Below are 27,951 nucleotides of genomic sequence, written 5' to 3'. Positions count from 1 at the left end.
AGGACCCCACCTGCCCACCCTCGGGAGCTAAGGTGGCAGGGTTCAGGCACATCCTGGCTGAACACACAGTCACGAGGCTGCAGGAGCAATTTTCTTTATTGTGCTCCTTGCTGGCGGCCCCAGCCCACCTCCCCGTCTCGTCTTCTCGGCGTCCAGATCTGCAATAAATAGGTCAGCAGAGCTCCTCTTGCGGCTGCAGGGCCCCAGGCCGGGCATCCTCAGCCACCGCAGCCGCAGGCAGCCGCCGAGAGCTGGGGCAGCCGCTGCCAGCGGTGGCGGTCATCGAGGAAGGCCACATCGGCATAGCGGGTGGGCTGGCAGCAGGGCCCACCGTGGGCTCGGCCCTGGCCCCGGAGCCTGGCCAGCGTCACGCCGTGCTGGGTGCGGGCGCCGCGGGGACAGCTGCCAGCACAGTAGCGGAAGATGACCGTCTCCTCCGACGTGTAGCCCAGGCCCAGCTCTGCCACGGGCAGGGACAGGCTCCACAGCTGGCACGGGCTGGCCGAGGCTCGGCGCAGGCGGGCACCTGGGGGGGACAAGGGGCAGCTGACAGCGGGCAGAGTCGAGGCAGGAAGGAGTTGGGGAGTCACGCAGGGTCCTGGGGGTCCTTACCCAGCTGTGGCTTTGGGGTCCCTCTCTTTGCCGCTGGCTCAGACAGGAGCTCTCCCTCCGCCACTGGAGCCCCCCGAGCACCAGGGTCCCCGCCGAGGCCCAGCTGCAGCAGCAGAAGCAGCAGAGAGCCGAGCACGACGCTTCCTGTGGCCATTCTGACGGGCAGGTCCTGAGGATGGGGACGCCCCGAGCCCTCAATTTATCCTCTGCCTGGGCTGAAGAAATAACCTCTTCGCTGCCGGCCACTGCACGGGGACGAGGCCCCCCATGTCCCACGCCAGCTCATCTCCTGCATCTTTGGGGCCAGGCAGGCCCACACCCCGTGCTTCTAAGAGTTAAAGGCCCCCCCACCTCATCCAGACATTCCACAGGCCCATTTCCGACACCCCCTCCGCCCCCTGATTTACGAGTGTGGCGGCGGCAGCCAGGGCTGAACACAGGGCGGGCACCTGGAGCGCCCACCCCACCTGCTGTCTGGAGGGAGAGATGAGGGACTCCCACGGGGGGACTCTGCCCACTCAGGCAGGGTGCTGGGGCTCAGGAGACCCTGCGTCGTGCACCAGGTGGAGTGGTCATGTGTGCAGGGAAGAGGCAGGTTGGCAGGTGGGTGAGCTGACAGAATCCTCCATCATGGCCCCTCCTGGAGGATTAAGCTATCATGCCCCTGTCTCCGGGCTGGGCTGGGCCAGCGTCAAAACAGGAAAAGGGTGAGGCCTGGGGACAGCCAAGAGCTGGGACACAGGGGGCGGGAAGCTCACCTTGCAGGGACTCCTGTCTCTAGAAGGCCAACCTGAGGGCCCCTGGGATCCAGCCCCATCCTGGGGTCAAAGAGTATCAGGGCGGGAGGGCAGGTTGAGCCCCACTGGGTCTTGGGGGCAGCAGCATGTTCTGGGGACTTCTACGCCCGGCCCCGTGACCCGGGGAAGCGAGCCTCCATCCCTCACCTGTGAAGGGGGATAATCAGAGTCCCGCCACACGGAGTTCTGAGGACAGGCAGACACGCGTTTCATGTTAACACAGTGCCAGGCACTGAGGAACTTGTGAGAGTTTTTGAGGCCGAGGAAATACAAACAGCTTATGTGCATTTGAAGAGATGCTTGATCTCACGCAGATGAGACTGGGTTCAAACTCAGATGAGGCTCTGCATGCAAGAGTGGCAAAAATCAGAAAGTTCGGGGGGGCTGGCCCCCTGGTGTGGTGGTTACGTTTGGCACACTCCGCTTCGGTGGCCCAGGTTCGCAGGTTCAGATCCGGGGCGGAGACCTACAACACTCATCAGCCATGCTGTGGTGGCAACCCACACAAACATAGAGGAGGACTGGCACAGATGTTAGCTCAGGGCGAATCTTCCTCAGCAAAAAAAAAAAAAAACAAGTTCGCTTCCACACAGCCGAGTGTGCAAGTGGGACACAGGCCCCCCAGCCCCCCACCTGTGCTGTGGGCAGGAGGGTAAATTGGTCACAGCTGAGCATTGGCTGATAACACTGCCAATCACGTCCCTTTGACCCAGGAAACCTTCGCGGACTCATCCTACGCAGATTTTGTTTCAGCAAAAGGCTGGAAATGACTGAAACTCCATCCCCAGCGGATTGCTTCGATAATTTTGGTGTGGTGGTTTTCACTGCAGTACTTATTAAGATGACTTTCAGACCAAAAAAAGTCACTTGTTCAAAGACCTAGAATTAGGAAAAACACCCGGGATTTGAACCCAGGTCCTGCTGAATATAAGGCTCCTGCTCCCAACCGCGAGGGCGTGTGGCCTGGCCTGGTGGGGAGTCCTTAGACTGTGGTCCACATGGCAGGAAGGGCAGTAGGGAAACTGCCAGGGCAAGGGGCGAGGGCTTCATTCCTGCTGTCCCCAAAATGGCCTGGCGGAAGGATGGGGAGGGACGCTGGACTGCCCTGGGACATTCCTAGGAATTAGCCTGACATCTCAGGCATCCCCGCTCGGCAGCCAAGGGCCTGTGGAACGGGGTGGGGATGTTTCCACCTGCCGTTTCCAGCCACGGGCAAGAGGGAAGCCTGACATCCGGCCCCCAGCTGGATTGCTCGGAACAGGGGTTCAAAAGTAGCTCGTGCTGCCAAATTCAGCTTCCAGCAACGTTACTGTGCACGAACCCAAAAAGCTCTCCGGCTACAGAACACCTAGCAAAACTGGATAAAGTAAATGCATAACCGACTTGTAAGAAAATAAAGGAAGCTCCAGAAACATCACTGGAAAGCTGAAAACTAGGGAGGACCCAGATGCCAACATCAGCAACAAAGGGGTCTGGGAGTTTGTGGCCACACAGAGACAGGGCCCGGAAGCTGAGAACCACACCTCAAACAGGCTCAGGCTGGGACTCCTGGGGCATCTGGCAGGAGCAAGGCAAAAACGATCTGGAAGGAGCTGCCTGCAAAACAGACCGCCCAGGAGTCCTGCAGATAGAGCCCCCAAGCCAGACAGGAGTCCCCCGTCCAAAATTACAAAGTACAAGAATCCATCACGAAAGGGAGTCAAACGATACCTGTCTGTGAGCTTTGGGTACTACAAGTGTCTGGCAGAGACTATAAGACAGGGATGCTGAAGATAAAAACGTGAAAGAAGGGATCAGGAACAGAAGGGGCAAGACACTGTCAAAACAGACCAGCCGATCTGAAAAACAACAGAGATGACTTCGAGAACTGGAAAATAGTCATTGAAACTAAGTACAGGAAGACCTCATTTTATTGCGCTTTGCAGATGTTATTTTTGGTGTGTGTGTGAGGCAGATCAGCCGTGAGCTAACATCTGCCAATCCTCCTCTTTTTGCTGAGGAAGACTGGCCCTGGGCTAACACCCGTGCCCATCTTCCTCCACTTTGTATGTGGGACGCCGCCACAGCACGGCTTGATAGGCAATGGGTATGTCCACGCCCGGGATCCGAACCTGAGCATCCCAGGCCGCCAAAGCAGAGTACGCAAAGCTAACAGCTACACCACCGGCCCGGCCCCTGGATGTTGCATTTTTTACAAGACCCACCTCCAGCAAAAAGATTACAACTTGCTGAAGGCTCAGATGACGGTTAGCATTTTTCAGCCATAAAGGATTTCTTAATTAAGGTACGTACATTGTTTTTAAGACATAATGTTACTGCACACTGCAAAAACTACAGTATAAATGTAACTTTTATATGCGCTGGGACACCAAAAAAGTCGTGTGACTCGCATTATTGCGATATTTGCTTTATTGCGGTGGTCTGGACCTGAACCCACGATATCTGCGAGGTGAGCCTGCACTTAATGGGTTAGTGGTGGAGGAGCCACAGCTGGAGAGAGAGCTGGCGAGATGGAAGACAGAGCTGAGGAAATCAGCCAGCGTGTGGCAGAGGCTCAGTCAACGTGGCAGAGGTTGAGGGATAAGGCGAGGAATAGTTCTGAGAGGCGTCGGAAGGTTCCAGAAGGAGGAACCAGAGAGGATGAGAGATGTAAACTGAGGAGAAAACTGCTTAGGTTTCTCCAGAATTGATAATGCTGGGGGGTCCTGGGATTCAGGGAGGCGAGTGAGAGACGGGCCGTGGGACACGTGGCGGCGAGTGTGTGGAATTGAAGCGCCAGAAAGTTCTGGAGACTCGAGCCTGTTTACTGGCGGGTGGCTGGGCTGGGCCCTCACTCCTTGAGGGAGAAGTGCATCTTGTCGTTGATCATCTTGCGCTCGGGGTTGAGGCGCTTGAGGATCTGGGCCAGCACGTTGACGGTCTGCTCGCTGCTCAGCCCTGTCTTCTTGGTCTGGAACTTCTTCAGCAGGTCCTTGGTGGTCATGGGCTTCCGCGTCAGGTAGCGGCGCACAGCCTCCTCGGTCACCTGCACGTCCCTGAGGGGCCGAGTGGAGGGTGGGGGAGGTGGGCGTCAGCGAGGCCCTCCCTGTGCCCCAGCCCGGCCCCTGCCGTCCCCGCCAACTTACCCGCTGCTGGGGGTCGACTTCCCGGACTGGGGCTGGGGGGTCGACTTCCCGGACAGGCTCTGCGGCCCGGTGTCCAGCCTCAACCGCTTGGCCGTCGGCGTGTCACTCGTCCGCTTCCCTGTGGGAGCAGGGGCAGGGCTGAGTCTTGGGGCTGGGAGGCTGAACCCCTGGGGGACCCCCAGCCGGGCGGTGCCAGGATTATGGGTGCAAGGGGCTCAGGGGCAGACAGGCTTCTGCCCCGATCTGGCCTCATTCCCGATGCTGAAGATCAAGGACAGAGGTCAAGAGGTCGTGGTGGGGTCAAGGGGACCGGAAGGCCACTCACCCTGCTCCAGCTTGTTGGCGGCCGCCCGCAGGGTAGAGGAGGTGTTGGCGCTCTCTGTGCTGGGCGTGCTGGGCCGGCTGTTGCCCCGCGAGCTGCCTCCTGACGGCTTCCGCTCCCTCTTGGGGGGCGTCTTCTTCTTCTGTGAGATCGAGGCTGGGGATGTGAGTCTGGAAGGAGACACCCCATCCGCCCCCCGCCCCGGGCTGGGCCGTACCGCCATGAAGAGGGCCGAGGAGGCCTCACTGTCGATGTCACTCTCCTCCGAGCTCTCCGACTCGTCGCTGCTATCTGCACGGGGCCACAGGTGGGGCGTCAGGACAGAGAGCCCCGCGCCCACCCTCAGCGCTATCAGGTAAACGGGGTCTGGGAGGGAGGAGATGGGGCCTGGAGCCTCGAACGCCGAGCCCACCTTTCCTCCGCTTCTTCTCCTGAGGCGTGGGCGCCTTCTTCTCCTCCTCCTCCTCCTTCTCCTCCTCAGGCGGCTTCTCCTCCTCGCTCTCCTCGCTGCTCTCGCTCTGCTCGTCGACGCCCTTGGGGCCCTCCTCCTGCTGGGGGACCTTGGGCTTGCCCTCCAGCTCCTCCTGGGAGCTGCTGTAAGACAGAGAGCGGGCAGAGGGTGAGTGGGCACGTCCGCCAGGCCGGCCCAGGGTCTTACACCCGCCTCCCGCCTGCCTCACCTGGAGCCGTCGGACATGTAGTCCACCTCCTGGCCCTCGAAGTCCCCATCATCACTGTCCTCAAAGGCCTCGTCATCCGACCCCTTTTTCTTTTTCTTCTTCCTGCCCGCCTTGCCGGGCGGTGCCTTCTTCTTGGCCTTGGGGGCTCTGCCGCCTGGGGAGTGGAGAGGGCTCATCATGCTTTGTGTACTCCATGACATTTGGACACCTTGGGGGCCTTGCCGACTCAGGAGACTAGCTAATTTTTAGAGAAGGCAAAGGGCTCGCCGAGGGGCGCACCTCTCATGCGAAAACCAACAACCCATCCCGACTCTATACCCCTGAACACCCCCTTCTCTAACTCCCACACTCAGGGCCACTATCCCCGCCCTAAATCACCCCAGGGCCAGGTACGGGACAACTGGGGACAGCCCTGCAGCCTGGAGCCCACCAGAATTATTCAAAGTGCTGATCCCCAGCTGTTCACCCTGCTCTGCTGTGCCTGTCCTGCAGAAACCCCGATAGAGGCCGTGGCCGAGGCCTTCCTGCTGCTCCTGTCTGCCTGCTACCAGCTCTGGTGCTTCCCCACGTGGCCCTGCGGGTGCCGTGCCCTCGTTTCCAGGGGAACCGTGAGTCACGAAACTTTTCCTTCAGTGGTGTTAACCTCTCCGTGTCCTCACTCAGCCACCTTCGTAAATTACTACGTGGGCACGAACCAGGGGGCCGTACCGACACCGCCCGCCGCCCTGGGAGCTCTGCCCGGCCTCACCCTCCTCGCCGCTGGCCTCGCTGTCGTCGGATGACATCTCCAGGTCGTCCTCCAGGTCGTGGATGCGCAGCTCGCTGGCCTTCTTACGGCTGCGCTTCTCCTTCTCCTCGTCCTCCTCGTCCTGGTCCTGGTCCTTGAGCCGCCGCTGCTGCATGATGCTGAAGTGGTTCAGGACTTTGTTCCTCCTGCAGGCAGGGGCGGGGGACGCAGGGGGGGCTGACAACGGGCCTGGCTCAGGGCCCTCCTCCAGGAGCCGGGCCTCCTCCCTGCACCTCCGACTCAAGTGACGTGAGGGGTGATCTCACCCAGGGGACTCACGCATGTGACATGGAGCACCCTGAAGTCACACGGGGAGAGCTGGCCCTTCTTTAGTTCCCTGTCTGCCCCGAGTCCCTCAAGGTGAAGGCCTTGGTGTGATGCTCGCGTCCCAGCACCCCCCTGGGCTCAGGGCCTTTCTCAGGCAACAGAAACCGGCTGCGACGTATTCACGTCCGTCTGTTTTTACTGGAGTTATGGGGGCCTTCTTTTTTATGACAAGTGTTTCCACTTACTGTGGTGATGGAAGGTTTTACACATGTGACTGCATTTAATGAGACTCTTAGCATTGTATCTAGAAGCATAAGCAAAAATTCATGGGTAGTGTGAAAAGGAATGAAGCTCTTTTGCACAAGAACGTGAATGTACTTAACACTACTGAATGGTATACTTAAAAATGGTTATGATGGGACATTTTATGTTTTTTACTACAATTAAAAAATTTTTTAATTTTTTTTTTAAAAAAAAGAAATGAAGCAGTGATACGTGCTACACAGATGGACCTTGAGGACGTGATGCTCAGCGACATGAGCCAGACACAGAAGGACAGACACTGTGTGACCCCCTCACAGGAGGCCCCTAGAGGAGTCACAGCCACAGAGACAGAAAGTGGATGGTGGGGCCAGGGGCTGGGGGAGGGGAGGGGAGTCAGTGCTTCATGGGGACAGAGTCTCAGTTTGGGAAGATGAGAAAGTTCTGGAGACAGATAGTGGGGATGGTTGTATGACATTGTGAGTGTACATAACCACTGAATTATAGACTTAAAAATGGTTAAAATGGCACATTTTATGTTATTGTGTATTTTACCTGCAGTTGATCCAGCTGAGCAACCTCCTGTGTGGGGGCAGCCAAGCAGGCCAGGGAGACCCCACCCTGCTCTGCCAATTCCTGCTCTAGGGCTCAGCTCAGCCACCACCTCCCCGGCTCTCACACTGCCCTGTACGTCCCCGATGATTTCATGTCTGTCTCCCCAGTGGCTGGGAGCTCCCTGAGGGTCTGGTGGGGCCTGGCTTGGTCACCACTGAGTCCCCAGCTCCCAGGGGCACAAAGCTATGGTTATGTGCTCCATATCTAATCATTTTGGCTCCCCGCTGGGGAATCTGAGAGATGACAATGTCAGCGTCCTGCCTCCCTCCTGGCCCCACCCAGGCTCCCTCACCTCTCCCACTCCTCCTCGGCCTCCTCGGCGGTGAGCGTGCGGTGCCGGGCCAGCGGCGTGAAGTTGTACCAGTTGTGCACGGGGAAGGCCTCGAAGGCCCCGTCGGGACACTGGGTGAAGATGTAGTAGGATGTGTTCTCTGTCACGCCTCCCTTCTTTATGCCCTTGAACCTGCAGGGAGCCCTCGTCACAGCCTGGCCCTTGGGACCAGCCCTGGCCCGCCCGAGCCCCCAGACCTGCCCCCTCTCCAGGGCCACCTGGGTTCTCTGAATAAAATCTGAGGCTGGGAGGCCTCGGGCTGGCCCTTCACCTGTCTGAGGCTCGATTTCTGCATCTGGAGAGCAGGGCCAGCACTCCCCACCTCGCAGAGCATCATGGTCCTCTCTGGGAGGACTGTTAGATGAGCCATGAAGAGCATGGACCCTGCGATCAGACTCCTCAGTCTTGAACCACTGCCAGCCTCCTCCTGGCCTCCACCCTCACCCTCTTCTGCCCCAAAAGTCCAGGCAATCTTACTGAGTGCCCCTTCCCTGCCCACAACCTTCAAGGCTCCCCCAGCCCACCTGCAGAGCAGCTACATCCTGGCATCCACTGCCCTGCGCGATCCACCCGCCCTCTCTCACTGTCACGCGCGGTGACAGTCTCCAGAGCTCAGCAGGCCATTTCGTGCCTTTGTGCGCACTGTTCTGCCTGGCGCGCCCTCCATCCACTCAACCTGTGTCCTCCCAATCCTCATGACCCCCGGGGCCCTGGGTGGCCCCCTGCTGTGTGGGCATCCAGGCTTCCTGCATCCTGGCCCTCAGAGCTCCAGAACAATCACCTACTCCGTTCGTCTTTGCAAATAAGACCCTACGAGGTGGGACGTGCTGTCACCTGCGCGGTGCAGGTGAGACATCGAAGTTCAGAGAGGTCCCCCAGCAGAGTGAGGGCGTGAGGGGGACGCAGGCCAGCCCCCGCCGCCGCCACCTACTTCCTGCCTGATTTGCCGTTGACGCGGAGCACCCAGGGCTGGTCCTCCAGCCGGAACTCCTTGAGGACGATGCCGTACTTCTTCCTGCGAGCCTCCTCCCGAAGCTTGCGGTTGAACTCGCTGCCCGCGCCCGACTCGGGCATTTCCTCCTCCTGGTAAATCTTCTTGTTGCTCAGGTCACGCTCCAGCCGGGCCTGGGGGGATGGGATGGGGGAGCAGGAGGCAAAACCTCTCATCGGGGGGCCTGCCTTTGCGTGGGCCGTGCCCCCCACCAAGAACACCCTCGACCCCCCCATGCCGAGCTGCAGACAGTCAAAGCCAACTTCCTGCTGGGCAAAAAGGCACCCGGTGAACCTGGGCGAAGGGAGATGAGTATGCCTTGTACTATGTCACTTTTTGCTCTCCGACACTTTGTACTTATTTCCAAATGAAGAGTTAAGGCTGAGGCTTTTCCAAATTGCGATCTCCGCAATTGAGCGGCAGATGTGAAATTTTAAAATGCACGTACTGCTCACCCCTCCTTCAAACAGGGGAAGATGAAATGACATACCCACAAGGTTATTTCCTGCTGCACTGCTTGTGGTGGCCAAAGACTGGAAGTGAATCTAAACGCACATCAACTGGGGACTGCTTAAATACACTGGGGTTCCTCCACACAATTGAATACAGTGCAGCCAAAAAAAAAGGTGGCGGCCGTATGGAACAATGACCAAGACATTAACTGAAGCAGGCAAGACGACCCACGTTCTTTCCCACGGTCGAGAGATTTCAGACCACTAGGAGAAACAGACCCTACAAGGTTCCAGGAAGGCAGGGGGAACTATGGCCCCTGGGCTGGCCACCTGTTTCTGTAAATGAAGTTTTATCGGCACGCAGCTGCACCCATTCATTTACAGAAGTCTAATGGCAGAGTTGAGTAATTGCAATCGAGACTGTCTGGCTGACAAAGCTGAACGTAATTATTAGCTGGCCCTTAAAAAAAAGCTTGCTGACTCCTGATATAAAGGATCACGAATGAGGATGTGAGAGACCCTCTAAAGCAACACCAGAAGCTGGAGGACAGTGGGAAAAAGCCTTCAAAATTGGAGGGAAAATGGTTACCAAGCTAGAATTTAATACCCAGCCCAGCTATCCATCCTGAGGCTAGCATAAGGACCCTTGTAGGGACACGAGGACTCACAGTGTACTTCCCACACTTTTCAGGGAGCCACCCCAGGATGTGCCTCATTAAAACAGGGGGGCTAACAGGCCTGGTCTCCTGAAGGCAGTAACCCTCAGAGGGCAGAGGCCCTGCCTGGCCTGTTCACCGTCAGCCCAGGGGAGGGTCTCAGGCGATGGTTGCTGCAAGAACGCGTTTGGACGGGGTTTCTGCCACAATGTTGCCTGTGGGTGACAAATGACTATTGGGGGACTGATAAGTGTTTAGACAGCTGTACCCACCCCCTCCCTCATAGTGATTAGTGACAAAGGGGTGTCAATCCCAGCAGATGAGTTTTTTACCGGAATGTAGCCCCGCCTTAGTTTTTCAGGGAGTGTGCCCCTCAGACAATGAGAACTTTAGGGGATGTATCTCCATGATTAGATTTTTAAGGGGTGTGACCCCTGGGTGATAAAAACAAGGGGTGATTAGATGGAGAGATGCCTCCCAAGATCAGGGAAAAGAATATGTGTAACCCCCTGAGTTAGCAGTGGCTGGGACGTCACGTGTCTTGCAAGGTGATAACTACTCAGGGACATCCTCAAGGTGACTGGTGACACAGGGCACGGCCCCTCCAAGGGGCCAGTGAGTGATGGGAGGATATACTCCCCTGGGTCCTCAGGGATGGTGGGGGCTCTCCTGCTGGATGAGGGGCAAGGGCTGGTATGTTCCCAGGGTATTTATCAAGTTCTTCCTCTTGGTGAAGAGTGTTGGGGGGCAGGGTGCCCCCAATGGGTGGGTTATGTCTCTCGGATGATCAGTGATGGAGAATGTCCCCTCACTGAGTGATCAGGGATTTGGAAACACTGTACCCTCTTTGGACAACGTAGGCCAGGCCAGGGCTTGGGGGAGAGGGTAAAAGTGTGTTAGTTTGTGTATGAACGTGTGTGCAGCTGGCGTGTCCACACTGGCAGGTTGCTATCGCCTCTCACTGGCTCAACTGGATGAGGCAATATTTTTTTTTTCTTGCAGAGGAAGATTCACCCTGAGCTAACATCTGTTTCAACCTTCGTCTATTTTGTATGTGGGTTGCCACCACAGCATGGCTGCTGACAAGTGGTGTAGGTCCACGCCTGGGAACCGAACCTGGGCTGCCAAACTTAACCACTAGGCCACAGGGCTGGCCCCAAGAGGCGATGTTTTAAAATAGTCGAAAGACAGGACTGTGCTCACAAACAAGATGAGCACTAGGAGTCACTCAACTGCGGGAGGGTCCGAAGCCGCCGTCTTCAGACTTCTGGTCAACTCCTCTGCCAAGCAGGTTCAGTCTCTGTGGCTTTAGATGCCACCCCAAATACCCAGATCCTCCACCCCAGTCTCCCAACTCATGTATCCAACTTACTGTCTCCTCCTTGAGGTCTAACGAGCAGCTTGACTATAAGATGTCTAGCACTGAATTCTCAAACACTCCGTCCAAACTGCACTGTCCCCAGGCTCTTCCATTTCAGTAAATGGAATCGTCTGGAATTCTGCTCTGGCCCTCACCCCTCAACATCCAATCCATCAACAAACCCTGTTGGCTCCACTTCCAGAACACGCTGGAATCCAACCACTTCTGACAACCTCCGTTAGCTCCAGGCCCATCATCGCTCACCTGGACCAGAGCCGTCGCCTCCAGCCCTGTTCTCCCTTCATGTGCCCTCGACCCCACGGCAGCCAGATCACTTTACGACTTCCCTGCTTAAAACCCGGCTTCTGCTATAGACTGAATGTTTGTGTCGCCCCAAAATGCACATGTTGAAACCTAACCCCCAATATAATTGTATTGGGGGTGGGGTCTTTGGGAGGTGCTAAGTCCTGAGGGCGGAGCCCTTGTGAATGGGATTAGTGCCCTTATAAGAGGACCCCAGAGAGCTCCCTTGCCCCTTCTGCCATGTGAGGACACAGCAAAAAGGCGCCAGCTATGAACCAAGAAGCACGCCCTCACCAGACACCAAATCTGCTGGCACCTTGATCTGGGACTTCCAGCCTCCAGAACTGCGAGCAATAAATTTCTGTTGTTGACAAGCCACCCAGGCTCTGGTATTCTGTTATAGCAGCATGGACGGACTAAGACAGCTTCCAAAGTCCTTTCTAGAGCCTCTGACAACGGGGCCTCTGAGACCATCTGTAGAATGCAGCCCCCTCTCTTGCCCCGATAAATTTAGGCCAAAAATGCCCCCCAGTGGGCACAACTTCTAAATGTTCTCCTTTGAGGAGAAGGCCTCCTGTGGGGCCCGACAAATCCTACTCCAGGGATGCCCAGCAGCCCAGCCTGGGTCTTAGTCATCATTTTACCTCCACTAAGGGAGAGCTGAGGAAACTAAGCCTTAGTTACTATTACCACGAAGCAACTATTACAACCACCAAGTCCAGGATTGGGTTCTCTCTCGCCCTTAGAACCGGGACTTACCTGGTTCCAAGTCGCGAAGTTGACTTTATCGGCTGCATTGAAGGCCATGATATTATATTTTTTAGTTGTGTTTCTGGAGTGGGCAAGAAGAGGTAGTGCTTAGTCAGTCAATCAATCATTCGTTCAACAAACCCTCCCGGGCTCAGCCTTTTGTGCCAGGCAATGCTGGGGACCCACAAAAGACCCCAGAGGTTCCCAGTCGGTCAGGGAAGCTGGATCCTACTCTCCCAAACCCATGCAGAAGAAGAGCAGAAGGAAGGACAAAGACTCGGGGGCACGCAATATGTGGGGATAATCGGGACCTCTGAGCTGGGGAGGGGGGAGGGCAGGCAGGGAATGCTTCCTGGAGGAGGAGGAAAATACTGGAACTGGGTTTTGTAGGATCCACAAGAATCCCCCCAGTACAGTCACTGTTGGGGAAAACGCATTCCTGGCAGAGGAAATGCTAGGCCACGGGGCTGCATCGTACTGCGTATTAAGCTACTCATTCATTCTTTCATTCCGTTCAAAAACCAGAGAGGCCTCAGCTCCACCCCAGCCCCGCCCTCAGGTCGCGCCGGTCCGGAGGGAGGATCGCAGGCGGTGCCGGGCCGCCTAAAGGCTCAGGCAGGTTTAATCGCTTTTTTGCGGGGACTGGGAGATGTGGTCAAGGACTTACTTGGGAACGCGAACGACATACTCGGTGACATTCTGGCTGCCGGGGCCCTGCGGGGAGAGCAGGCGGGACGGTGAGCGCGGGGCCCCAGAGGCCGCCGCCGGGACCCCCGATCCCCGCCGCGTACTCACGAGGGCCGCCATGGGCGACGGTCTGTGGCTCGGGTCCAGCCCGATCCGGGTCCTTCTGGCCTCCCCCGGGGTCCGCGTCCCTCAGTCCCGGGGAAGCCGCCCGCGCGGTGTCGGCTCTCTGGCCGCGATCGAGGAGCCCGAGCCCGAGAAGCCGCCGATCCTGGGAAAATCTACCCGGAAGCGGAGCCCCGTGGGCCGTCAGCTCCTGCCGCGTCTGCGCCTGCGCCGCCGCCTAACCCGGAAGCGAAACTCTCCCGCGGGCCGCGTCGCGATGGCAACCTCCTCCGCGGTCGTGGACCCCTCGACTCACTGTCATGTATCCCCCCTGTCCCTTTTCAAAACGGTAAGCCCAGGGCGACTCTGAGCTACAGGAAGCGCCTTCTGTCGCTGACCTCTATATATAGCGCCGTCAATCTAATCGCGACGTGTGGGAACGCCTTCCCCGTGACGTCATCACTCAAGGACCGCGGGGCCTCCCGGGACGGGAGGGAGAAACTGGCCCTCCTCGCGGCCTCTCGGGCGCCGTGCGCATGCGCCTCCCCACTCCGGAAGTGAGTCCAAAGAGGCCGCGTCACCATAGCAACTGAGGCCTTCTCTGCTGCTTCGAGCCGCCGCTCCACCACCTGAACCTCTTCGAGGTTCATTTCCTCCCCCTGCCCCGGGGGCCCCCATCATCTCACTAAATGATCGGGCCAGGGGCCCTTGTGACGTTGAGCTGAGCCGGGAGAGGTCAGGGACTGGGTGGGGATGGGGCGCGACCACCCCACGGGCCGCTGGCGGGATGGGTCTTTGCAAGTCCAAGCTGCCCCAGATGGGCAGGTCCCTGAGGCCCCAGGAGAAGGGTAACATCGCGGGGGTGGCTGGCTTACTGCGGGGAAGAGAAGGAGGCTGTGGAGGGCAGGAGGGAGGTCCTGGTACCCCATCCCCCAAGTCCAGATGTGCACACGCTCCCCCTCCCGTCCCCACCGTGGTAGTAACACAACTGCGCATGCTCACGGATCAGCCATTCATTGATCTACTGGAGCGCCTTCTGTGCTAGTTTCTGGGCGCTCCGCGGTGGCTATATCAAACCAGCTTCCTCTCCTCTTGGAGGTTACAGTGTAGTGGAGGAGACAGTCTCAGAAAATGGTATCTACAACCCAGGAGGGAACAGGACTGCCACAGCGAAAGAGCAGCCGGCTCTGAGGGCTCAGGGAAGAGGGGAGGTTTAAGCAGGGCCCTGCGGGATGTACAGGAGTTGGTTAAGCAAAGGGGGCTGGAAGCAAGACACCAGAATTGCACTATAAACTATGGCACTCCATAGACGTGTCTGATAGCCGTGGACATTTATTCCTCACCCACTACTCTATGTCAGGAACTGTGCCAACTACTAGTAATATAGGGAGAAGCGAGACAGAAATAGTCCTTGTCCTCATGGAGTATAGGGTCTGGCTGGGGAGACAAACAACGAGTAAACAGGCAAATCAATACTGATCGTGGCTGTTGCTGTAGAGGAAATGGGGTTCTGAGACAGGGAATCATAGGGTGGGAGGTTCTTTAGAGAGAGCTTAGAAAAGGCCTGATGGGTGAGCTGCGGCCTGAAGGCCCTGGGGCAGGCACTTCTGGGTGCAGGGAACAGCAGGGGAGGGATGAATTGGGCAAGTTCAAGAGACAGAAAGGAGGCCACTGGGACTGGACCGGAGTGAAGGAAAGGGAGGGTCGTATAGGATGAATCGGGAATGGGCAAGTCCCCGCCCCCCTCTGAGCCTCAGTTTCTCAACTGTAAATGGGGTGATAGAGTCACTGCCGTGCTTCAAGGAAATGCTGTGTGCAAAGGGCCCGGCCTGCTCAGGTTCACATCCTTCTCCACAGCAACCTGCAGCAGCACTAATGCACGACATGCCTGGATATACCATTGGGCGTGGATGTGCACCCCCGGATGCCACCTTAGGGCAGAAGTGGGTATACCTGCAGACCTGTGTCCACTGTCACCCAAGGACACGCACTGAGCAGTGCACACAGTCACATCAGCGCCTGCTGGCCCCTACAGGCACCAACCCTTCTCCCTCTTCCCCGGGCTCCGCAGACATCCTCAAGTCTCCCCTGATCGTCTTCGTGATGGGCGGCCCAGGCTGTGGCAAAGGGACGCAGTGTAAGAACATGGCGACCAAGTATGGCTTCTGCCACGTGGGGCTGGGCCAGCTGCTGCGGCAGGAGGCCCAGTGTGGCACCCGGCGGGGCCAGAAGATCCGTGACATCATGCTGCGGGGGCTCCTGGTGCCCACGGTGAGAGCCCAGGGTGCAGGGGCAGAGGCAAGAACCGGGTATGTGGGGACAAACTTCCTGGGAAGGCCCTGTGGGAGCCGTGGCTCCTGGCCTGCCCACTGCTTTGCTGGGCTGAGCCTCGGTGTCCTCAGCTGTCAAATGGGACACCAGATGGACCCACAGCAAAAGTCTGTAGTGGTGAGGGTTGGATCACATCATTCCTATAAAGCACTTGGCAGACTGCCTGGCATTTAAGAAGCGCTCAATAAAATTAGCTAGTATTTATTCCCTTTGTGACTCTGGACATAGATATCATTCCCCTTCTGCACCCCTTTCCTCACTTGTAAAATTAAGTCAACCCAGTGCCTACCTGTCAGGTGGTAGTAATGAATAAATGAGACCAGCAGGCCTGGCACATGCTGGACACCCACCCAGAAGACGGTCGCTGTGCCCAGTTCTCAGAAGCGCTTCCGGAGGCCCCTGGGGATCAGAGCACATTCAGAATCCCGGGTGCTAGGCAGGGCTTGTGTTTCCCCTAACTCACCTGAGGTCCAGACTGAGCAAGAGGACTGGCCGAGGTGACGGCGTAGGCGAGGGCCCCCGGGTGCTGAATCCGGCCACCCCTTTCCTTCCCAGGGTGTCATTCTAGATCTGATCAGCGACAACATGTTGTCCTGCCCGGAGAGCCGGGGCTTCCTCATCGACGGCTTCCCCCGGGAGCTGACGCAGGCCAAGGAGTTCGAGCGCATTGTGAGTGACCCCAAAGTGTGTGAGGAAGCTGTTCCTCCCTCCCCACCGTGGCTGGGGATCAGAAGGGGTGAGACTCAGGAGAGAGGAGATGACAAGAGGGAAATGGAGTTTTCTATTATCAAGGGACAGTCAGGAGATTGTTGGAAGCTTCTAGAACCCGGGGTGAGTGGCTGGTGAGCTGAAGGCAGGGACAAAGTCATTTTAATGTCTTCCTGCACAGTTCCTGGCACCTGGTAGATAAACTGCTCACTGAGAAGCAGGTGGATTTAGCATCATTTCTGGTCCATAAAGATGGAATATAGTTATTCAATCATCTATTTATTCAACCACCTGTCCCCAAATAGTCCTTGAGAACAGACTATGTCCTTGAGAGTTCATGAGACAGACTCAGGCCCTGGTCTTAGGATGCCAATAGACAGGCACCGAGCAATACGTGATGTGCAAAACAAAACAGAAATTTCTGGCAGCGGTTAGCGCAGGGAAGAACGGAAGACAGAATGCCGTCCTGGGGGGACGCGAGTGGGCTGTTTCAGTTTGGATGGTCCATGCGGCCCCCTTGAAGCGGGGACATCGGCCAACTGAGCGATGAAGGAGGAGCCAGCCGGCGCTGGGCAAGTCAGAGTGAATTTCTTCAGGTTATTGTTACACGTCAGCCACGCTGACTTTAGGAAAAGGCCGGTCCGGGCACCCGAACAGCCATGACTGGAGTGTCTGGACATGGCTGAGCAGGAAGAGAGAAACTGGCAGTCTGCAGGCCTCCGGGCTTTTCTGGAAATGGCTGGATTGGAGGGGAAGTGCCTTCAGGGAAGTCCAGGTGCATTGAGGGAGTCAGACAAAGGTCACCGGGGCTGGGGCCCCATGGGTGGGTGGGGCCCTGCCCGTTGTCCCCACTTCCATTGAAGCCATTCTGTCCAGCTCATTGTGATGAAGATAACGGGCTCCCTCTCCTGGTCTGGGACCTCCCAGGGCAAAGGCCGGGCTCGTGGATTTTTCTAGTCCTCGTCCGCCCTGGGCCAGCGCCTGGCCTAAGGTAGGCGCTCTGCAGCGTTGAACACTTTTTTTTTTAAAGTTAGTGGCCAACCTTCAAAAATCGGGAGATGCCACATAAAACTCTCAGCTTCTCTTGAAAACTGCCTGACTTGGCAGCACGGGGCCTGCACGTCCCCATGGCAACAGCAGCGTGAACTCATCCCGAGCTTTTTACCGAGCCCAGTGCTGTTCTCGACACATGGCACGGATGAACTCTGATCTTCCGGAACATTCCAGAAGCACGTGTCTCGCACTGTTAGCACCCCGCTTTTTCAAAGAGGGGTTGGGGAGCTTGCCCAGAGTCACACAGTTTAGGAGGTGGAGGCAGGACTTAGGCCCGGGCGGTCAGGCTGTGAGCCCCCAATTTTAACCATGCCACCGTTCCACTGTGGAGGGGGTATACCCCCTCTGCCTCACCGTGGTCCCCCTACGCCCAGTTCCTCCCTCACAGAGGCCCAGCATCCTCCACCATTTAGGATCTTGCTTGCATTGTGGTTTCATGCTAAGAGGAACAGAACGCATGCTTTCCCCTCGTACCCGTGTGGCTGCCAGAGTGAGAACATGAAAGAAAATGGGGCTCTGTGTTACGAGAGTGGGTTTTCTTTATTTTATTTTATTTTTTTCTGTGAGGAGATCAGCCCTGTGCTAACATCCGCCAATCCTCCTCTTTTTTTTTGCTGAGGAAGACTGGCCCTGGGCTAACATCTGTGCCCATCTTCCTCCACTTTATATGGGACGCCGCCACAGCATGGCTTGCCAAGCAGTGCGTCAGTGAGCGCCCGGGATCCAAACCAGCGAACCCCGGGCCGCCGCAGCGGAGCGCGCACACTTAACCGCTTGCGCCACCGGGCTGGCCCGAGAGTGGGTTTTCTTTGCGGAGAATTTTCTAGATGTCTGAGACCCACCTGGCCCCGGTAGGCCTTTGAGTTTGTGGTGGCCCCTGCCTTAGGGTCTGTCCAGCGTCTGAGTTGGAAGGCGTCCCCAGAGCCTCCCAGCTGGGCCCTTCACCCCTGATCCCACTGGGCTCATGCGGCTGTTTTAGGCCATCTTTGGTGTGGGTTGGTGCAATGGGTCTGGCTTGAGGCTGGAACTCCAGAACAGAAATCTCCGTGCACAAGAACACAGTACCTAGGAATTCCTCCCTTTTCTACTCCTGCTCTCTCCACATACACTCAAAACACCACGGGTGGGCTTTTGGGGGCCAACATACAGAAATTCACAAGAAGCCCAGGTTGGACGTCACCTTGCCATTCCCGGGAGACCAATGACGCCATTTTGCAGACAGGGAAACCAAGGCCCAAGAAGGCAAGGATCCCTGAGGTTGGCCCCTGCCCGGTGGGAGGTGGGCGGGCCTCGTTCAGGCACTGGCTTTGGAGCCACTGAGACTGGGGCTCCAATCACACTCGGCCACTTTCTCCATCCGCACACAGACTGCACAAACGGGTGGGGCCCTCTGAGCCTCAGTTTCCCCATCTTCCACGAGCGCAGACAGAAATGCTACAAGCATCTCCTGATGGGGGTGGAACTTACTCCCGTGACAGTTTCACGTCTGTTTCCGAGACTGCATCAGGCACCTCTGCCCCTGTCCTAAGAACACAAGCTCCGGGCAGCGAGGCCCGTGGCTGTTTGTTGAGAGCCTGGCCTGGCCCGTGGCGGACCGTGCATGTCTAACAAATACACTGAAAGCCCCCCAGGAAGCACTGCGCTCAAGGGGTGGTGGGGAGGACCAGACAATGCACGGGCAGCTCCAATTATTCCAATCAGGTTGGACGGCCTTGGAGCATCCATGAACAGTCTCCCTATGACGCCCAGGGACACGAGGCCCATTTATCTGGGCCAATGTTTCTCCTTAAGTGTCACCTGCATCGAGGGACAAAAGATGATTTTAGGGGGTTCACAGAAGAACATTTTCAAATAATTACGTATTTTTGAAAACTTTTTATTAATCAGAGCCTCACAGGAAATTGCCAAGGTGGGCAAGAGGTCCCCTTGCACCCACCTAGCTCCCCCTGGTGGGAGCATCTTATTCGCACGTTGTCCAGTATCAGAACCCGGCTGTTGGTATTTGTTTTTACAGTTTCCTCCACGCAAGTAACGTTCACGTTCCACCTACCAAAGTGTTATCATTGCCTTTAAAAAAAAAAAAAAAGTACAAAAAGGAAGTTGGTGGAATTCAGAGTCTTAACAGCGCTGGCTGTGAACAGAAAGGTAGTCTGGAAAACTTCCACTGAAGTCAATCGATGAACGTTTGCCCCGCAAAGCCTCGCACTTGGAAGCACGGGAGACAATGGAGACACCCGGGTGGCCGTCCTCGCCAGGAAAGAGAGGTGTCTGTGGTATTCGTGTGGGCTTAATCCTTCCTGAGCGGAATGCCAGCAAGGAAATCTTTGGTATTTCTGCGATGCCACGTTTCAAACCCGCACAAAATTGGACTGGTCTCAGGAATCTCCACACACCCAGATCAAACCATTATCATGGCCTGGCCACGCTTGCGTTATCCATGCCAAGGCGTCTGGTCGCGATTGCCGAGGATGTGTTTTGAAGGATATCCCGAATCCCACTGTTTCCTCATCCCACTGCATCCGGGGTGATGAACATGAATCCCTTGAGACCAATTGATGCTCAGTCCACATTCACATTTTCCCACTGTCTGAAAAATGTCTCTTTGATTTCAAGTTGGTTAGATTTAGGAGTCAAATGAGGTCCATGCCTTGCTAGGTCTCTTCTAACCCAAGACAGGCAGTCCTCCCGGCTTGCTTCCTCCTGCCCTTGACACGTTGAAATTCTGGATCAATTATCCTGTACAAAGTCTCACGTTTGGGATCTTTCCACGTGCTTCTTTCCTCATGGTATTTTTTTTTTTTAATTTTTGGTGAGGAAGTTTGGCCCTGAGCTAACATCTGTGCCAGTCTTCCTCTACTTTGTATGTGGGACGCTGCCACAGCATGGCTTGATGAGCGGTGTGTAGGTTCACGCCTGGGATCTGAACCTGCGAACCCCGGGCCACCGAAGCAGAGTGTGCAAACTTAACCACTACGCCACCAGGCCATCCCCTCATGGTATTATTTAACTTGTCTCCCTCCATCCCTCATTTACCCTGTACACTGAACGTTAACTACAAGTGTATTTAGATTGTGGTTCTATACATTTTGTGTTTTTTTAGCCATAAACATTTGAATATATAGTTCTAAAGGATGAACTTTTGTAAAATCATAACACTTCCGTTAGCACAACTTAATATCCTTCATGTCATCAAATAACCCATCAATATTCAAACTTCCGTGAACATCTCAAAATTTGTCTCCTTACATCTTGTTTTCCTCAGAATTTAAGTAAGGGTGACCCACTGCCATTGGCGGCTGTGTCTCCGACGTTCCTTTGCATCTATAGGTGACGTGCTCCTTCCATCTCTGTCTTTTTTTTCCTTGCAATTTTATTTATTGAAGAAACCAAATTTTTGGTTGTCTTTATTTTGCATAGTGTGGATTCTGCTGATTGCAAAGTATTTCTTACCATGTTCCTCTCTCCTCTGTATTTCCTGTAAATTGGTAGTGTGTCTCGAGTCAGCTTCAGGACTCAAATTCCATTTTTCAAGTGCACTTCGTAGGCGGTGATGTGAGGCATAATAATGCTTAGTTGTGTGTTTGCTGTGGTCGGTTTATTTTTTAAATGTGTTCAAATGTGTTATTGAAGAGGAATCAGGTTTCTGAATGTTCACTGGGATCCAGGTGGTGGACACGAGAAGGTGGGAAACACAGCGCTTGCTGAGTTCATTTTCTGTCCCGTTCTGACGATGGCGGGGCTACGACATTCTCTGTTCCTCCATGGTTTGGTTCCTCCCCTGGTCAATGAATCAGTGCGAACTGGTGTCGAGCGCTGTGATTCGATACTTTTGTATTGCGTAATTTCAGGAGGCTCCTACCTGCCCGGCTGTCACACTCTTAGAAAGGGGTCTGCTATGGGCTGAATTGAGTCCCTCCAAATTCATATGTTGGAGTCCTAACCCCCAGGAGCTCAGAATGTGACTGTATTTGGAGATGGGTCTTTAAAGAGGTGATTAAGTTAAAGAAGGTCATCAGGGCAGGTTCTGATCCAATGATGGGTGTCCTTATAACAAGAGGAGATGAGGACACAGACATGACAGAGGAGAGACCAGGTGAGGACACAGGGAGGAGGCGGCCGTCTACATGCCAAGGAGAGAGGCCTCAGAGGGAACCAGCCCTGCCGCCACCTCGATCTCGGACTTCCAGCCTCCGGCACTGAGGGAAAATAGAATTTCTGTTGAGTCACCCGATCTGTGGCACTTTGTTGTGACAGCCCTAGCAAACCCCTACAGGGTCAGATAGTGACTGCTCTAAAATGCCCCATCAACCTCTTATCTCATGGTTTCATTCATTGCTGATCTGAATCAGTTATTTCATTAGATGTTGCGAATTTGTAATTTTCTCTTCTGACCATCTTTTCCACATCGATTAGCTGGAATTCTTCCCTAAAGAACTTTCCTTCCTCGACTAGGGCTATTTGGTTATCCTGAAATACAGTTCCTACCAGACGGGTGGGACGAATGCTTAACTCCTTCCCTTTCGTGGCCAGTTTTCAGACTAAGAAGTTGATGTCCTAGTCACCTCTGATGGTGACAGCGAAGTTTGTTATTTCGTCTTCCTTTCTTTTGTTGTCTCTCATTACAAACCCGTGGGTCTTCCGATATATTTAATGGGTTTCAATCAATTGTAGTGTTTTTATTATTGCTGTTGCTCAGGCTGTCACATCTTTGGCCCAGAGGAGATGCTGACACTGTGTCCTTCTGGACACAGCCCCACTTCACACCGTCGTCTTGCTTTCTGGCCCAAGACCTCCCATCCCCGGACCTTTCACACTTCCTGCCCAGTCCCAGAATTGGCCATTTCTCCAAGGAGCCCGCCGTCCAATGTGGGTGCCCGTGCTACTCACTGCTCTTGTGTTTTCACGTTTCCAGGCCTTTCCAGCGGACAGAGCCAGGAAACACACACTTTTGAAAGGGAAAAAAAAAAAAAATCACAAGTTCATACTGATTATTTCCAGTTCATACTTAACATCTCAGTGTCTTTACTTCTCTTTCCTGAAAAATTTTGCTTCCTAAAACCATGAACACATGCATTTGCATTATTCCATTAGACGCAAAATAGTTTCCAAATAATACGCCAGTATTAACTCCTAAGAATCAAACTCCCGAAGGAAGTTTAAGATTTCTTGGCAGCTCTGGTTTTCCTTGTAATAGATCTCACTGTGGATGTATAATAAAAACACCAGGTTGCTTGAAATAATTATTTTCTCTGTGTAGTTATGGCATGACATCGACACACAGTTGGTACATTCATTTCAGTTTTTTTTTTTGGTGAGGAAGATTGGCCCCGAGCTAACATCTGTGCCAGTCTTCCTCTAGTTTGTATATGGGACGCTGCCACAGCGTGGCTTGATAAGTGGTGCATAAGTCCATGCCGGGGATCCGAACCTGTGAAACCCAGGCCGCCAAAGCGGACCGCGCAAACTTAACCACTACACCACCAGGCCAGCCCCTCAGTTTGGTTTTTGATATTTAGGGACTGCTTTTTTGAATTTGTAAATTATTTAATGATTCCAAAGTCAAAGCCACATAAAAATGTATATCCAGAGAGAGCTTGTTTCCATTCATCCCTATCCACCACCTACCCCAAACTGTGCCCTCCTTTCCCCATATGCAACCATTCTCTTTAGTTTTTGATTTTCCGTTCTGGTGTTTCTCTTTGCAAATATAAAGCAGGTGTGTGTGTTCGTGTGTCTGTGTGTGTGTGTGACCCTCCTTCTCACACAAAAACTAGCATTCCATATATACTAATCTTCCCTTTTTTTTTTTTTAACTTTACAATGTATCCTGAAGATCTCATACCAGCATCAAGAGTCTTCCTCGTTCTTTTTTGCAACTAGTATTCCGTCGTGCGGCAGTGCCATGGTTTATACAGCTCGTCTCCCATGGACGATAAGTTGCTGGACAACTTAATGATAGACGATAAGCAGTTTGCAGTCCTTTGCCATTACAGCCAATGCCACGCTAACTAACCTTTGCGTGGCGTCTCATATCTTTGCTGGCATCTGTAGGATAGGTTCTTAGGAGTGGGATTGCTGGATTAAAGAGAAATGCATAGATTATTTTGCTAGATAGCACCACACTCCTCATTCTGCATTGCCACCAGCAAGAGATGAAAGTGTCCATTTCCTCACAGCCACACCCACAAGGATGCTGCCAAACTTCTGGGTTTGTGTCACCCTGCTTAGGCACGAAACGGTATTTCAAGGTAGTTTTAAATGGGCATTTCTCTGACTATGAGTGAGGCCGAGCATCTTTTCCAAAGTTGAGGGGCCATTTTCATTTCTTTTTCTATGAACTCACTCTTGATATCTTTTGCTCATTTTTTTCCCCTAACTGTTGGTCTTTTTCTTCTTGATTTTTAGGAACTCTTTATATATTAGGGATATGAGCCATTTTCGATACAGGTTGCAATCTTTCCAGTCCTACGTTAGAAGGGAATTCGTCTGTGGTTACTTTAGTACTTGTATGGTCTTCTTTCTTACATGTTACCTCTGATCTTATTTGGAACTTATCCTCATTTTTGGAATGAGGTAATGATTCAATTTTTTTTTCCAAATTGTGATCCAGTTTTCCCAGCATCCTTTAGTTAAAAGTCTGTCCTTTCTCCATTGACTTGTGATGTCACCCTAGCCATATACCAACTTTCCATATTCACTCGGGTCTATTTCTGGACTTTCCCTTCTGTTCCAGGGGTCGGTCTGTCCGCTTGTGCACTCTGCTTTAATTATGGCGGCTGTATTAGGTTTTAATATCTGGTAGGGTTGAATGCCGCCTCCCCCGCCCCCACTGCCCATGGCTTTATTCTCTGCCCAGGTTCTCCTGGCCATTCCTGCTTGTTTATTTTGTATATGAATGTTAGAATCAACCCAACTCCACTAAAAATATGTTATCACATTGAAATTATAAACTAATTTAGGAAAACTTGGCTCTTTTATAATGTTGAGTCTTCCTACCCAAGACCATTTGTATCTTCCTTTTGTTCAAGTCTCCTTTGAGTCACTCAGGAATATTTTATTTAAGTTTTCCTTAAAGATCTTAAGACTGCACATTTTTGGAAAAGTTTTCCCTGAGTAGCTTATACTTTATTTTTGTTGCTGTGGTAAATGGGGCTTTCTTTTTTATTTCTAACTGGTGACTTTTGTATACATGTAGACTATTGACTTCTGTATGTTAATGCTATATCCAGTTACTTTATCAAATTCTCTCAAGTCTGTACTAGTTTGTTGATTTTCTTGAGTTTTCCAGAAATATAATCACATTATTTACAAACAGACATGGTTTTACCTCCATCTTTCCAGTTCTGGTTTCTCAAATTGCTCTTTCATCTCTTTGCGTTAGCTAATCCTCTCATACCTTACACCAAGTCACAGTGGCAATAGTGGGCAATTTTCTCTTGTTCCTGACTTTAGTGGGAAAGCAAGTTTCCATTAAGTATGATGCTGGCTGATGCTATATTTATCAATTACTAGTGTTTTTTTTCCCCCTAAATCAGGAATGCCTGCTGAATTTTGTCAGTTGCCCTTTCTTTGTTTATGAGGATGCTCATGTGACTTTTTCTTAAGATGTTACTAGAATAAATTGTATCAAACCATCCTTGCTTTCCTGGGATGAATCCCACTTGGTTGTGATTTCTTTTCTTTCTTTTTTTGTGAGGAAGATTGGCCCTCAGCTAGCATCCATTGCCAATCCTCCTCTCTTTGCTGAGGAAGATTGTCCCTGAGCTAACATCTCTGCCCATCTTCCTCTATTTTTGTATATGGCATGCCACCACAGCATGGCCTGATGAGCAGTGCGTGGGTCTGTGCCTGGGATCTGAACCTGTGAACCCCAGGCCACTGAAGAGGAGTGCACAAACTTAACCACTACGCCACCGGGCCGGCCCCTTTGATTTCTTTTTTAATGTGCTGTTGGATTCTGTTTTACAAGGACATTCTGGAGGAGCTAGGAGGAGGTGGAGCCTGCAGTGGGCAGCCATGGAGATCCAGGAATATGTACCTGAAGTGGGGCCAGTCAGGGAGGCAGATCGGTGGTATGGGCAATGGTGAGCCGGGGACACTCTTACCTTCCCCTGGGCAAGAGGAAGGCGAGAGAAAACTGCTTCAATCCATCCTAAAAGGAGTATTTCAATCTAAATACCCATCAACGAGGAACTAGTTAAGTCAATTATGGTACATCCATACAGCAGACTACTATATAGTGGTTAAAAAGAACCAGAGGGGCCGGCCCCGTGGCTTAGCGGTTAAGTGTGTGCGCTCCGCTGCTGGCGGCCCGGGTTCAGATCCCGGGCGCCCACCGACCCACCTCTTGTCCGGCCATGCTGAGGCCACGTCCCACATACAGCAACTAAAAGGATGTGCAACTATGACATACAACTATCTACTGGGGCTTTGGGGGAGAAAAGGGAGAAAAAAAGGAGGATTGGCAATAAATGTTAGCTCAGAGCTGGTCTTCCTCAGCAAAAAGAAGAGGATTAGCATGGATGTTAGCTCAGGGCTGATCTTCCTCACAAAAAAAAAAAAAAAAAACCAGAAACCTCCTCAGGTGCCAGTGTGCAATCATCTCCAGTTATACCGTGTGCAAATCAGTGTCTTCACCATTTGTATAAACAAGGAGGAAACATATCAGAACCGGGCTTGCTTGTATATCATATGCCTAAAATAGCTGCTGAAGGAGACACAAGAACCAGATAGCTTGGATGCCTCCAGGAGAGTGCAACTGGGCGGCTGGGGACAGCGAGGAGACTCTTCACTCTTTCTCGTTTGTGTAATTTGGCTTATGAGCTCTGCCCATGTCCTACCTATCCAAAAAATAAACAAGTAAAATGAGAACTCGGAAACAGACCCAGGGGGCCGATTCTTCTTTCCCGGCCCATACAATCCTAGATTCCTGATCTCTGGGGGAGTCCCGGGGCCACCGCGCCCAGCCTCTTCCTCATCCAGCCCCCTTCGTGGACGCCTAGGTGGGCCGGGCCCCCAACATGGTCATCGTGTTTGACTGTTCCATGGAGACGATGGTCCAGAGGGCGCTGCGCCGGGGCCAGGTGGAGCACCGGGCGGATGACTGTGAGTCGGCCATCCGCCAGCGCCTGGAGACGCACTACACCCTGTGTGAGCCCGTCCTGACCTTCTACCAGCAGAAGAACCTGCTCCGAAACGTAGGTACCTGGCCCTGGGGGAGCGAGTCCCCCTTAAGCAGCCCAGGGGAATCCCATCTCCTCCATGAGGCAGTCCGGGCTCAGGCTGCAGCCTCCCAGCTATGGCAACATTTAAGGTCTAAACAGAATGCCTGGCTCCAAAACTGCAAAACTAAATGCATTTTAGGGCATATATACAAAACATAAGATTATGACAACTGGTCAACCACAGCTCAATTCAATCCAGCCATATAGCTTCTCAAGGTAGAAAGCAGGCATATCTTCATTCTTAGTGACCCACCCAATTCCTGTACTTTTCACTGTTATGAAGATGGGCAACTCTGGTGATGTTCCCAGCCCCGACTGAAGGTAGGAGCATGAGATGAGGCTAAAGTGAGGGACAGATGCCCCGTGGAACTAGCTTCAACCAGCGAGGATGAGATGGAAGGGCCGGTGGGCGAGTCCCTGCACACTCCTCCCTCGTGTGGCCTGTTCCGAGGGACCGCAGCTCCACACAGCTCGTGGGGCCGAGTGACCAGCTGTCTAGTCACACGTAACCTTGCGTGGCAGCCTTCCTGAGCCCGCTCCCTCTCCCCTCGCTTGCTCGGCCCTGGACTGCACCTCCTGATTCTTTATAGGCACTTAATAAAAAGAGGCCTGTGAGCTGCTTTCTCCCTTGTCAGAGGGGTGGAGAACAAGGTCCCTGCTGTGACTCAGAACTGACCCCTTTCCTCCCCCTCCTCTAGATCTTGGCAGAAGAGGCTCCAGAAAACATTTTTGCCAAGTGCTGCTCTGTCATGGAAAGCCTGCAGTGATACGGGAGGGCACTGGGGGCCCTGCCTGCCCCTCACCCCAGGACCTGCACAGGCTCAGAAGGGGGCAGTGCCTGTGAGGTAGGCTGTCTGGCGAGGGGACCCCAGAGTGACAGCATCCCCCTTCCTGGGCCCACTGTAAGGCGCGGCACCAACACACACCCCCACAGGGGCAGGTCACAGGCTGTGGACGGCCCCACCTAGAGGCGGTGGCTGTTGCTGCCTCCTGCTTGGTGCTGCCATATCCGCCTATGGGCCCAGGCACCCAGATTCTGAACGTGAAACCTCATTTTTAAGCCTCGGTATTCAACCACAAGTCCACAGTGAACACTCCACCCACACAGTATGCCACGAGATGCCACCCCTGGGCGAGACAGCTCAGGTGGCCCCTCGGTTCAGTCTCCCATCCTCATCCTTGGGAGGCCGTGGCCTGCCACCAAGCACTGCACCTGGCACCATTTCCTTGAACATGCCAGGTTTCCACCTCAGGCTCGCTAAGGAAATAGGCCACAGCCAGGCACGGATCAAGGCCAGGCCGACTCCCGTGAGGCACGGCCTGGGTTTGCTGTGTGGCAGACCGCATCCATGGGAACACCTGTCCCCAGGGATCCCCCTGGGTGCCTTGCTCCCCAAGTTCCCAGAGGGATAAACGGGGTGGGGGGAGACCGCACCGCAGGGGCTCAGCCCATTCCCTTCCTGCAAGGCAAGAGCACAAGGGCAAAGTTTTTGGGGGACCATACCCCACTTTCATCGGCCAAGCATTGTTCCTCTTC

At 54.0% G+C, this 27,951-nt stretch overlaps 3 protein-coding genes across 3 annotated transcripts; 1 reads left to right on the top strand and 2 right to left on the bottom strand.

Moving 5' to 3' along the window:
• Window positions 1-19: 19 nt before the first annotated feature.
• Window positions 20-1,940, bottom strand: PSPN (persephin). The gene is made up of 2 exons (XM_058538000.1): window positions 613-1,940; window positions 20-526 (listed from the first exon to the last, which is right to left on the bottom strand). The coding sequence occupies exons 1-2, from the start codon at window positions 764-766 to the stop codon at window positions 219-221; spliced, it is 462 nt and encodes a 153-aa protein (XP_058393983.1). The 5' UTR covers window positions 767-1,940; the 3' UTR covers window positions 20-218.
• A 690-nt stretch (window positions 1,941-2,630) lies between these two features.
• Window positions 2,631-13,472, bottom strand: GTF2F1 (general transcription factor IIF subunit 1). The gene is made up of 12 exons (XM_058537987.1): window positions 13,105-13,472; window positions 12,977-13,023; window positions 12,319-12,391; window positions 8,729-8,922; window positions 7,759-7,929; window positions 6,285-6,469; window positions 5,537-5,690; window positions 5,269-5,450; window positions 5,074-5,147; window positions 4,860-4,998; window positions 4,535-4,652; window positions 2,631-4,444 (listed from the first exon to the last, which is right to left on the bottom strand). The coding sequence occupies exons 1-12, from the start codon at window positions 13,114-13,116 to the stop codon at window positions 4,240-4,242; spliced, it is 1,554 nt and encodes a 517-aa protein (XP_058393970.1). The 5' UTR covers window positions 13,117-13,472; the 3' UTR covers window positions 2,631-4,239.
• Window positions 13,473-14,038: 566 nt separating this feature from the next.
• On the top strand, window positions 14,039-27,193 carry LOC131403539 (adenylate kinase isoenzyme 1-like). The gene is made up of 4 exons (XM_058537937.1): window positions 14,039-15,369; window positions 15,985-16,098; window positions 26,193-26,387; window positions 27,113-27,193. Exons 1-4 carry the CDS (start codon window positions 14,812-14,814, stop codon window positions 27,179-27,181), a joined length of 936 nt encoding a protein of 311 aa, XP_058393920.1. The 5' UTR covers window positions 14,039-14,811; the 3' UTR covers window positions 27,182-27,193.
• Window positions 27,194-27,951: the final 758 nt, after the last annotated feature.

The sequence above is a fragment of the Diceros bicornis genome, unplaced genomic scaffold, assembly GCF_020826845.1.
Source record: "Diceros bicornis minor isolate mBicDic1 unplaced genomic scaffold, mDicBic1.mat.cur scaffold_73_ctg1, whole genome shotgun sequence".
In the NCBI taxonomy this organism is placed as follows: Eukaryota; Metazoa; Chordata; class Mammalia; order Perissodactyla; family Rhinocerotidae; genus Diceros; species Diceros bicornis.
Note: the sequence above shows the minus strand (reverse complement) of the source record. Positions and strands in the feature narration are given on the sequence as shown.